Here is a 12,695-nt window from a genome sequence, read left to right on the forward strand (position 1 = left end):
AGGGCCAGCTGTGACAGGACAAGGGGTAATGGTTTTGAACTAAACCAGGGTAGGTTTAGACTGGATATAAGGAAGAAATTCTTTACAATGAGGGTGGTGAAACACTGGAACAGGTTGCCCAGGGAGGTGGTGGAGGCCCCATCCCTGGGAACATTCAAGGCCAGGTTGTACGGGACTCTGAGCAACCTGATCTAGTTAGCAGTGTCCCTGCTCAGTGCAGGGGGGTTGGACTAGATGACCTCTAAGGGGTCCCTTCCAACCCAAAACATTCTATAATTCTATGATTCTATACACCTAGGCAGCTGAGGATTTTGAGGCAGAATTTCTTTCACATAATTCACACAAAATACATTAAAAAATTCATCAGAAATGGAGGGGGAAAAAAATAGGGACACTGAGATTTTTCATGAGATAAGGCTTCCACTTCTCCTCTGGCTCTCATCAAAATCAGCTTGCTACTACACAGCTCCTGTACAGAGGTATACCAGGTGATTTATAAGGAAATAGCCAAGGAAATAGCATAGACAGTGGTAAGAACTGAGATTGTTTTGTATATATACTGTGGTGAAAATACAACCTTCTAAATTCCTTATAGCTGCTCAGTATGGCTTTAAAATGCTGCCAGGTAAGATCATTCAACTAACAAAATGATCACTGCAATGATAGAAGTAAAGATCTTGATTAAATTAAAAAGCAGTGTTGGATTTTGTCATTCCCAAGGTTTGCCTCAAAACAAAACATTTCAAGCCAGAGAAAAGCTGAACTAGAGGTTTTTAGCCAGTTTTAAAGAGGTGTCACAGCCTCACACAATAGCTTAGGTTGGAAGGGGTCTCTGGACTCTCCAAGTCCAACCCCTCTTCAAAGCAGGGCCAAACTCCAAGTTTGGTCCAGGTCCATGAGGCCTTGGCCCAATGAGTTTTGAAAGTCTCCAAGGATGGAGCTACTACAGCCTCTCTGGGCAACCTGCTGTACTGCTTAGTTGCATCTCTTTTCCCTATATCAAATAGGAATTTCCCTTGTTACAACTTGTGACTATTGCCTATTGCCCAGGCAATAAATCCTGATATAGAACATCTAATAATTCTTAATGTGGATAGCACAAGCATCCCCAAGGTCAACAAACTCTAACTTAATTCTGTTCAGTCAATTTTTTAGTAATGTTTTGTCTCCAGGACATCTAATAAGAAACTTTTATTTTATTTTTTTTCCTACTACACCATAGAAAACAATTTTTGAAATGATGTTGCATGCTCTGTGAAATTTATTAATTTATCCTTCCAACAATTCTACCTGAGAGTTAATTTACCTTGCTTCAGGCCTCCATTATGTAGCAAAATTTCGGGAAGGCTTCTGTTCTCTCTGGTCTGTTTGCTTGACTGATAACAAGGTTCTAATTTAATTCATGTGACAACAAATTGCTTTCACCTACCTGCTTCAGCTTTTTGCTGCTTTTCAATCTTTTCCAGTCTCCCTAGCAAGGAGTCAATTTTTGTTTTTATTTGGGTTAATTCCTTCTTGATTGTTTGCAACTCATCTGATTTCACTGTGGAAAGAGAGCAAAGATGGAAAACATGAAGTAAACTATATTTGCAGCCCCCCGTAAACAAAACACATTCTTTTTTCTTTCCTCTGTAGCAAAGGTCTACTCTCTCATTTTTTTCAGTATTTTTTGAGATTTAACTTTTACAATGAACATTGTTAGTTAAAAATGCTGAATCCTGGGAAATCACAAGATACTAAACCATCGTTGGCAAGGGGTTATGTGAGGTGTATTGTTCTTTAATAAGCATTTCAGGCAAAATATCTCAAGGGCATTCTTAGTAAATCCAAGTAACTTTTACTGAAAAACATCCTATAGTGAAAGAATGATTCAAATATGAGTGACGGTTCACAGTCTTGCAATGTTATTTTGCTGAACTGTTTTGTAATAATAACAACAATAATAAAAAGATCCCTCACAGTAGCTGTAGGTATTCAACAAGAGTGAACGGTAACATAAATGCTAGGGACCCAGGAATTCAGTGTTTTGTTCCAGTCAACAATTTCATTGCAATGCAAGGTGTTAGGTATTATTGCTTTCAGTTCTGTTTCTTGTACTTTTCCCAGCTATAGGTAACATATGAAAATATTTCTTTTTATGATCACATCCAGGGTCATGGAGGCAATGCCAAAAAATTAAGAGCTGAAGTTTCCAGATCTTTGTTGCATTGTATTACTCTTTGTTTATGTGCATTATTTCACTCTTGTTGTCTAATGTAAGAAGGAGTAACTGCTTTGGTGGTGTTTTGGCTTCAGAAGAAACAGCACTGCAGCACACATGAATGATCTCATTATTATGGCATTATCAGGATGTGTTTTGATGCTCAGAACATAGTTCAGACAGATTGACTTGCCCCATCTGCGCTAGCATATCATGTTGAAAAGGTGAAGAGGAGAAAATGGGAACCCTCTGCTAGCATGGGAAAATAAAGCCATTTATTTGAGCCATGCCATCAAGAGTAGGTAACACAGCTGTTACTCTTACAACTCTTGTAGGAAGAAATAGCCATCACCTTAAACTGTGAGGGACTGGCAATGGAAAAGCACTGAGCAGTATTACTCTTCCATCCTTACAGCTGATGAAGCAGGATGTGCATTGGCTGTGGGGTGTGTACCCAGAGCAGTGGGAGAGCCCTTAGTGAGCTTGGGAAAAGAGATGTTCTGCCATGGAGAAGGATGCGTTCCCTTTCTACCCAAAGGATCTTCTGGCTGCACCTTGCCTTATCAATCAGTCCTGTTTATTGGCTCATGAGTATGTATCTCATCATGGTGTCTCATAGGTATTTTTTATTGGACAGTCAAAATCTGATGGTGAAATGTGCAGGCAAGCTACCACCTGCTTCAGTGGTAGTAAATGTGTATGTGCTTGCTTCTAAATCAGCTTTACTGCAAACTTGGAGCATATTCACTGAGGTTGAAACCAAGCCTTTTTATTTTAGAGTTTCGGTCATGTGCATTATAGTTACAAGAAGTCAGTTAAAGGCAGTAGGTTACTATATGCGGTAATGAACTTGTTTAATCATGTGCTTATATTGAGAAATTACGTATCTCACACTGTCATAGGCTGAAATCTCTGATCTCATCTTGGATGAATGGTATGCCTTAGAGAACAAAGCTTAAAAGTAACCTTTGTGCTAGACCCTTATATGCTATATGGTATTTGATGGAATTATTCAGTGTATTTATAGAGCAAGGCCTTAAAATGTTCTTGGAGAAATAACGGGTCACTGTTCAATCCCCCAGATCTGTAACAAAGTGTTAAGATTCTGACAACTATATATTTAGAAGGTTACTGCTTCCCTGGGGGCAGTGGTTGGTCTGTGCTGGAGTAGCAAAGTGGCGCAGATTCCAGGGTGAAATGGTATGAATCTCTCCAATGGGGAATGCTAAGTGTCTGCAGCAGCCTTCTATGAAGCCAGCTGGCAACAGATCTGGTGCATCCAAGCTGTTGTGTTAGAGGTGGTCCCTTGACTGGCAAACTGCAGCCTTGCCAAGGCTAAAAGAAGTCAGAAGAGACACCACAAGGACTTCATGAGATTTGTTGCCAGTCTAAAAAGCCAAGCAGAAAACATTTGCACTTCTGAATCTGGTGAAGAAACAGGCACATACGTAGGGCTACTGTTCAACTCAGGTCAAACCTTCTGCTTGACAGGGGCTCCCCTGTGGTGTCTCAGTGAGAAATCAGTTTGGGAAGAAGACCGCATCAGAGTCAACGCAGACAAAACAGTGGGGATTCAACAGCAAGCAAAGATTCTATAAACAGCGGAGTAGCTTTGTTGCTACCTTGCAAGATTCCCCTATGCCAAAACTATTTTCTCAAGCTTTAGTCACTGAATCTGCAATTTATCATTCACATTTAATAAGGTCATTAAGAGATTCCATCATACAGACAATCACTTCAAGTTAGCACTAAAAAGGTGAAAGATTTTCAACAAATCTGCACAAGTTCCAAGTTTTCACCCTGGTTCCAACATTGTGATGGTGTAGTTATTTGAGTTGCTTACTTTCTTAATTTGCAGTAAAAATCTTCAAAATCATTCTCCTAGAGAAAATCCATTCTCAGTTATATTGTACTGGGTATTTCTTTAGTAAGCAGCAATTACTAAAGGCAAATTATGAAGGGTCCTGATGAAGAATTAGCTGAACATGAGCCAGCAATGCACCCTTGTGATAAAGAAGGGCATCCACATCCTGGATTGCATTAAGAGGAGTGTTGCCAGCAGGTGGAGGGAGATGATCCTTCCCCTCTACTTAGCACTGGTGAGGCCACATCTGGAGTACTGTGTCCAGTTCTGGGCTCCCCAGTACAAGAGGGAATGAAGAAGACAAAGCCAGACTCTTCTCAGTAGTGCGCACTAACATGTCAAAGACCATTGACACAAATTAAAGCACATGAAATTCCATCTAAATAAAGAAGCAGCTTTTTTTTTTGTTGGTTTTTTTTTCCCTGTGAGGGTGGTCAAATGCTTGCACATGCATCCCAGAGAGGCTGTGGAGTCTCCATTCTTGGAGGTATTCAAAAGCTGTTTGGACACAGTCCTGGGAAACCTGCTATAGTTGCCTCTGCTTGAGCAGGGCAGTTGGACCAGATGAGCTCCAGAGATCCCTTCCAACCTCAACAATTCTGCAATTCTGTGGTATAAAGCTTGGGAAGAACTTTAGGTTTTTTAAGCACAGTGTTATGAAAAAGACAAAATGTAAAGACTGTAAATACTCTATTTCAGGTGTCCTGCTTTTTGGTATATAAATTCTCCTTTAAAGCTTCACGGATTTTTTTTTTTTTTAAATTGATCTCAGGCAAGAAATAAAGCTGTCGATAAACATGAAACCAGAGCTGCATGTGTCCAAGAAAAAAAAGTAGCTTTCTGTTTTTTTTTTTTTTTTTTTTTTTTTCTTTTTCCTATTAGCAGATAAGAAAAGGCCAGCAGGTGACAGAAATGCATGTATTGGAAGGGAAAGAAATTACTAATGAAATTCCTCAAGCACTGGCACCAAAATGGCTGAATATTTTCAGCAAATTTGATGCAAAAAAGTAAATAAACAGGTAAAAATGGCTGATTACATGAAATTGGAAGGTATCATCTATTCAGAGTGAACTGGAATGGAAGGAGGAGTCAGGTGATTTTAAGGAACGCTACGTTAGAAGGAAGATGAAACACCATTGCACTGAAAAAAAGTCCTGCATTTGAATGACTAACAGCAGAACTCCTACTCTTAACATGGAAGCTCATCAGCTGAAAAAGGCAGTAATAGAATTATCCATGGGTGCAGTCGTGGTCTCAGGTGGACAATAGGCTATCACTTAACTGCAGCCATAAGAGAGAAATCTAGTGCTAGCATGTGTCAAATGATATATTGCTAAAGATGGGGAAGTGCAATGCCATTGTGCAAGGACCTGCTGAAAGCTCAGCTGGAATAATGTGTAGAAGTTGAACCACGGAATTCTGGCAGGTACGTGGGGAGAAGGGCCATGAACGTGACCATGCAGATGGAAAGCCTGTAGTGTGACAAAAGAGTTTTGCTTGTTTGCCTAAGACAAAAGAAGGTAAAAGGAAATAAAACTTTTAAGTTGAGACAGTGTTGGCACAACAAATGGATATGAACAAATGAGAAACAAATTTAAGCTGGAAATTAGAAGAAACAGAGACAGACAAAAATCAAACCCCAACTAGCTTTAAGATGGCGTTTAAAGGATTAGATGATGTGGCTACTTGCCACAGTAAGGAATTAGATTCAGTGACCCTTTCCAGCCCTCTGCCAGGAATACAAGGGCCTTCCAGAATGCATCTTTCATTGAAACATCTAGCACCAAAGGAGACAAACTGTATCCAGCTCAAAACAAACAATTTAAAATTGAGGTAGATCACATTTTTAGAAATGAAATTGCTGCTGTTGAATTACAACTGTATTTGTGAAACATTTTTTCCATAACTACAAATTGATTCATCCACAAATCATGATTCAGATTCCTTTGGAAAGAAATGTCATGTATTTTTATCTAAGCCCTTCATATTTAATATAAAATATTTTATCATATTGTATTACTTTGGATTTCACTGAAAAATGGGTTAGCTGATAAAGCTAAATATAAACTAAAAAGGTCAAAATGAATTAATTTAAAGGTATAATTCAGTACATATTGTACCATCTTAAGTGTCTACTCCTTAATCTCAAGCACACAGGGTATAAAAAATTTGATTAGTGTTTTCCTCCTGTCTTAAGATGCATAAAATGAAAATGCATACTCCAAGAGCTTCAGTTTCTGTATTGTCAGAAAAAGTGAGTTTTCCCCAGTTCTAAATAGCATTCTGCATCTACTGCTTCCTACCATTACCATGAAGAACTGCTATGTGTAGTTTCCACACCATGTTTCATTTTGTGAGTTACTTCTGATAATGTGGAAAGACTGATTTATTTTTTTCTAGTCTTTGGAATAAGAAGAAAACAAAATGTTTTCAGATGATCCTTGAAAAGTTATAGATTCTGAAAAGAAATCAAATCCTCCTGATTTATTTTGTGTTTTGGAAGCAAATTTAGAACACATATTGCCACTTCTCGGTAGAAGAAAATTTTACTGCACTGTAGGGCAGACATTATTTTTGTAGATATACTCATCAGTAAGCAAGGCAGTTTTGCTATTATGTTTTTATAACATCTTTGCTGTGTGCCACGGAAAACTTCTGTCTTTAGATTGCTGGTTTTCAGAACTGAGTCCCTCCAATCCTGGTAATTTCACTGAGGAGTCCCCTGTGTTCTGACACTTAATACTACATATATGGGTTTATTTTCTGGATCCAGTCGGAGTGTGGAGAACAGCTATGAGAACAGTTATGTCTATGAGATTTCTACCCAAGTCTCAAAAGTCTGTTAGTGGATGTGATCTCATAAGAGTTTTGTTCTTTGGGGGGGGAAATCTTTCAAGCACAGGCAATACCATTTTGACATAGTTAATTGTGAACCTGCAATTAAGCTGTTTTACAGCCTTGAATTTCATTAAAACCCAAAATATCGTCCTTCCCACAAACTATGTTTCTCCGTATTGAAGAGATCCTTTATTTAACTAGCAATAAATTACAATTAAAATCAACAATGCATTGGTTCAAGGGGTTAAGATTAGCAGTGTAGAGTGAGGTGCAACAAAATATTAAATTGCTTCATCCCACAATTCAATATAACCAACTTTTCCAATAAAGTGGCAAAAGAAGCCACAAAACACACATTCTCTACTTTCCAACTTGAAGCCCCTTAGGGAATGGCTCAGTTATTTCTCTGATAAACGTCTTACAATAAGCTGATTACGTTCCTGTCCAAGTCAACAAAATCATGTTTCTACCTTTATGATGGGTTGGTTGGACTTGACAAAAAGGGAAGAAATTCTATGGGGAAATCAGGCATGAAAGTCTTTATACTGTGTGTCTGACTCCTTTTATAGGTGCACTGCATGCAGAAAGAAAACTTTCTGCGATTTATTGCAGCACGATAAATGGTCTCTGCAGTTGTGTTCCAATTGTCATTGTAAAGAACGGAGGGTGGCAACCCCACAGGGGTCAAAAAGTCAAGTCACATTTTTAGTGATGCATCTTGCAGATCTCCCTTCAGTGTTAAAGAGCTGGATCCAAGGATGATCATGTCACCTGGAGCTCTAAGACATTTTTAGAAATCACATCACACCTGAATACATTGAAGGATATTTTCACCGGGGCATAACACTGTCTGTTAGGATCTCTACACTCCTGATTGCACTTCCATTAAATAATTTACAGGTTCTGCAACATTTGCCATGTTAGGCAGGTGGTTTTTTGAACGTCTTCTAGCAAGTGGCTATGGGTACTCAGTCTAGGGCTGAATTCTATAATCTACGTTATGCATTACTTAAGTCCTGACATTGTACTATGAAACATTTTCTGAAATGCAGAATAAATAATGAAACATATTTGATGGTTATTCTGAGGAACAGATATCTATATGTTAATGTAATATGCTATGTCCTATTCACTACAATGAAAATCCAAACTGCTGGGTGAGAGATTTCCTTGACATCTATTGGGATATAATAAGGTCCTCAGTTCTCTAGAAGAATTTGACAACAAAAATCTAGACAACAAAAAACATATATAAAGAAACTTATCTGAAAATTATTCGTCTTCTCAAGGCAAAGTCAGTAAAAAAAGCCCATTCTCATTAGACCATGCTTTAGGACAGTTAGTTAATTGAATGCATTAATACTACTAACTTTTCATATGGATAAGACAACAGTAAAGGATGAACAAAGGATATCTAATGAATGATCCTCTAAGTGTATGTACTTACTGAAGATTTGATTCACTATGTGAAAACCCAAAGACTCAGGGCTGGAAAAGACTAAGAAAATAATTTAAATTAAAGTCTACTAAAGTGAAGGTCTTGAGCTGTATGCTTTCTTTTAAATTAATATAAGAAATCATAATTCATTACTTAAAATATCAAGGAAAGAAAAAAAATAGCAATGGACAAGTGGATTAGTTCAAGATGTGTATGAAAACGTCTAGACTCATGTTCATCCTCCAGAGAACAAAGGAAGTGTTGCTACTCCCAGCCACCCTCTCAGCGTGTGAGTGAGCTCCATAATATGACACCTAAATTTAGATGTCTTCCTCTGTGGTAGGTATCAAAGCTCCCATTATTAGTAAAGGGCATCCAGCCAATTTATTCACTGGAGACTTGTGTGTGATTTGACTGTACAGCCAAGACTCCCTTTCTTAGAATGTTATCCTTTCCAAGTAATGGCCTGAGCTCCTTGTTCCTCGGTGTAAAACATTGTCTCTTCCTCTGTTTATCGTATTTCCATTCTTTCAGTCATGTGCATATTTATTATATGTTTTCTTTCAAGGTCTTGGATACCACTGGTTCATAGAATAAGATCAAGAATGGATCCTAGTGGGCTCACTAGAGGTCCATCTTCTTTGTTAGATGCTAGTGTGTGATTTGCATAGTTATTCAAACAGAATATATAATTGGCTCAAGTCAAAGGCATAATTAATCCCTGTTCCAGTAAAGTGTAGTGTTGATGGATTCAGTTATTTCATGGTTGTGTGTAAGCCAGCATGATGTGTTGTTGGCCAGTCTGGTACTGCAAGTGCCTTATTGAAGTCCCTTCATTCTTTCTAATATCTGATCCCTACCTGATCTTTCTCTTCCTCTTCCAGTGACGCTTCCAAGGACAGTATCACTCCACATAAGGGGCAGGGGAAGACAGGTGGGTGCTGAAAGATGCACGGAGAGGAAGATGAAGTTCCCAGGACAGTACTTATGGGGTGGGGAGCTTAGTGAGCTTGGAGGAGGGAATGCCTATTGTTCATCAGCTCTTCTAAGGCCAACTCACTATGGAAGGGTTGAATAATCCCGAGTTGCCAACACTGTTTTGCCCTCCATTTAGAACTTTGCCTCTTTCTAACCTCAGAGGAATTTGACAAAAAAAGCACACACAACACAACCTCCCCCGCCCCCACCACCCCCCACCTCTCACCAACTCACATACAATCCTCAAGTCTCATCAGAAATCAGTGTGCCTCTATCTATAACAGCTCTGTTAGCTTTGCTTTATTATCAGCTGTTCACAAGACCTCATGATGCATAAGCAGTCAGGATGGTAGGAGATTTTAAATGGGCTTCTTCTTAAGCCAAGGGAGTGAACTGTAGGTCGAATGTTGTGGAAGGGATTTCCTTCAAAATTTACATCAGTGTGGTCTTTGACTTGCAGGAAAGGCATGGCAGCTTTGGTAATCAAACCAGTTTTTCAAGCTAAAGGCAGAGGGTAGGAAATGGCTATAGCAGAGCTATATAGTGGAAGCTGTCTGCTTGTAGAAATTACTAGGATCGTTGTTTCAATAATATCCAACTGATATGAGCAACTCACATTTGGATCCTGAGGAAGAAGCCCCACTTGAGGTGGATCGTGATGCTCCTTTCATGGAGAAAACCCCTTTGCCTCTGCGAGTTGTTGTCACAGCCACACGAGGACGCTTCAGTGGAATCACTGCACGGGGTGGTGGTGGGACACGGCTGTGGTAATCAAACAACCTAGAAAAGATTAAGTCAGTTGGACTCCATAAAACCTTCTGTGATTTCATGTCATGGAAGCCCTGTCAACTAAATTTTCATGTTATCTTTGAGAAAATTACCCTCTGAAACTGTAATCACTTTATATCACAGTCAAATTAGATTTCAAGGATCTATGCACATTAAGTGCCATATTCAGATTTCAGTCACAGACCAGTGCATAGCTCAGATTTCTTTCATAATTTAAATGAGACATGCATTATGGGACTCTGATATTTTCAGTATGGAAAATCCATAACCTTCTTTCCACAGGTCCACACCATTTCATTGTGCACAACTAACAGCAGTACATTTTGTTGTGGCGACATTTCAGCTCCTTTGTTATATTCATGGCTTAAATTCTAGTTTTCTATCTGCTATCCTTATAGGTAGAAAAAGAAATTAACTTTTCTGAAGGCAACCATCACCATAAAGAAATATTCTGCAGTTTGTAAAAGAACAAGAGTCTTTATAGTGAGGGACCTGTATGTCTTTCTGAATGCATAGAAAAGAGGTCCCAGCATACGTTATCTTTATTGAAGAAAAAATTGTTGTAGAATCACTAAAATAACCAAGCATGCTTAATAAAAGTCATGTTCAAACCAAAACCACTGTAGCATGTAGATATTCAGAGAATTACCACTACAGTCAATAAAATGATACTCTACAACTAAAATGAGTTAGTGTTTCCAAACAGAATACCCCAATCCTAAACCCACACTTATCAACAGCAGCTAACTAACCTCTGTAGAAGAAAATAAATTCACTAGAAAAGGTAATCAAAGCTACCGATATATTTAGCACATAAAAGCTATGAGCTTTGAATAAGACCAGTTAGGATAAGAAAGTTCAAAAAATTAAGATTTCCAGTTCTGAGACTGACGTAGAGGGACAAGCAACATTCTCGCAAAATATTCTTGAGTTTCTTTCAAATGATACTTGCAACTTGTAATTATGGAAATTTATAACTGCGTGTTTAATTTTCACAGTTCTGACTACTGTCACCCATCTGGGCAGATAGATACACATCTGAAAACAGACACACAAGAAACAGTAATTCACTCATCACAGTGTCTAGCAGCATGCTGAACAGGAAGTAGAAAGTCTTCTAGCCCATTTTCGGGCAAGTAAATACCTAATGCTTAAATCCAGGTTCATTAATGTTGCTTGTACCATAATTCTACAGATAATAAAACCAGGTCCCTCCTTTTCCACAGCTGCCTACAAAATGTGTCACAGAGATCCTGTCATTCCCACTGAACTTGAACTCCATGGCCTTGGATATTCTTACTGAATAGGCAGTTTCTAGCCATTGTGAGCATAACTAAACAATTATGTATGAAGATGAACATAAAAAAAAAATTGACTTTTAATAGAAATATTATTCTTTTTTGTCATTCATCATTTATCATATTGGATAATTTGCTGATTTGTCACATTCTCCCATGTGACGTTACTGGAACAAAATGTCTCAGAAGAACTGTAAACAATCATGCAAAAGACCATCATGCAATTATTCCTTCAAAGGTGATTTTTTTGTAGTTTCCAATAGTTCATGCTTATGAGCATGTAGTGAAATGCAAAACTATGCCTCCTTTTTTGAAATATGTAAAAGGACTGTTATCTAATATTACTGTTCTTATTTTTATTTTTTAAATTATGTAAGGCCTGGTATTTTGTTGCACCAAGTTCTACATGTTTCAATTATATGCTTTCTTTAAAAAAAAAAATTCTTTTATCAGTTTTGAAGTAACCTGCTTGTTTTCCTTGTGCTTGCAATATCAGAAATCATAAACAGAAGTGCTTAGTTCTAAAGCAATTCTTTCATAGAATTATTAAGGTTGGAAAAGACCTCCAGGATCATCAAGTCCAACCATTAACCCAACACCACCAAGCCTACTAAACCATGTCCCGAAGTGCCACTTCTACATGTTTTTTGAACGCCTTCAGGAATGGTGACTCCACCACCTCTCTGGGCAGCCTGTTCCAATGATTGACAACCCTTTCACAGAAGGCATTTGTCCTAAAGTCCAATTGAAACCTCCCCTGGAGCAACTTGAGTCCACTTCCCCTTGTTCTATCACTTGTTACTTATGAGAAGAGACTGACACCCACCTCATTACAACCTCCTTTTAGGTCTCCCCTGAGCCTCCTTTTCTTCAGGCTAAAAAACCCCAGTTCCCTCAGCCGCTCCTCAGAAGACTTGTGCTCCAGACCCTTCATCAGCTTCGTTGCCCTTCTCTGGACACCCTCCGGTGATTCAATGTCCTTCCTGTAGTGAGGGGCCCAAAACTGAACACAGTACTCGAGGTGTGGCCTCACCAGTGCTGAGTACAGGGGCATGATCACCTCAAAAAAACAGCCACTCTTCCCCAAGCCTGTAGCGCTGCATGGGGTTGTTGTGACCAAAGTGCAGGACCCAGCACTTGGCCTTATTAAACCTCATACAGTTGGCCTCGGCCCATTGATAGAGCCTATCCAGATCCCTCTGCAGAGCCCTCCTCCCCTCGACCATATTGACGCTCCCATCCAGTTTGGTGTCATCTGCAAACTTACTGAGGGTGCACTCAATCCCCTCA

The 12,695-nt window shown here is 38.9% G+C and overlaps 1 protein-coding gene across 1 annotated transcript in view; it reads right to left on the bottom strand.

The window, feature by feature from the left end:
- Nucleotides 1-12,695, bottom strand: part of RALYL (RALY RNA binding protein like) — a 65,360-nt gene that overhangs the window by 5,137 nt on the left and 47,528 nt on the right. Inside the window, exons 4-6 of the mRNA XM_035891427.1 lie at nt 9,935-10,098; nt 9,201-9,281; nt 1,430-1,543 (exon numbers count right to left, since the gene is read on the bottom strand). Coding sequence (XP_035747320.1) covers nt 1,430-1,543; nt 9,201-9,281; nt 9,935-10,098 — 359 coding nt within the window. The remainder of the gene's footprint in view (nt 1-1,429; nt 1,544-9,200; nt 9,282-9,934; nt 10,099-12,695) is intronic.

The sequence above is a fragment of the Egretta garzetta genome, unplaced genomic scaffold, assembly GCF_000687185.1.
Source record: "Egretta garzetta isolate BGI_Z169 unplaced genomic scaffold, ASM68718v1 scaffold793, whole genome shotgun sequence".
Classification (NCBI taxonomy): Eukaryota; Metazoa; Chordata; class Aves; order Pelecaniformes; family Ardeidae; genus Egretta; species Egretta garzetta.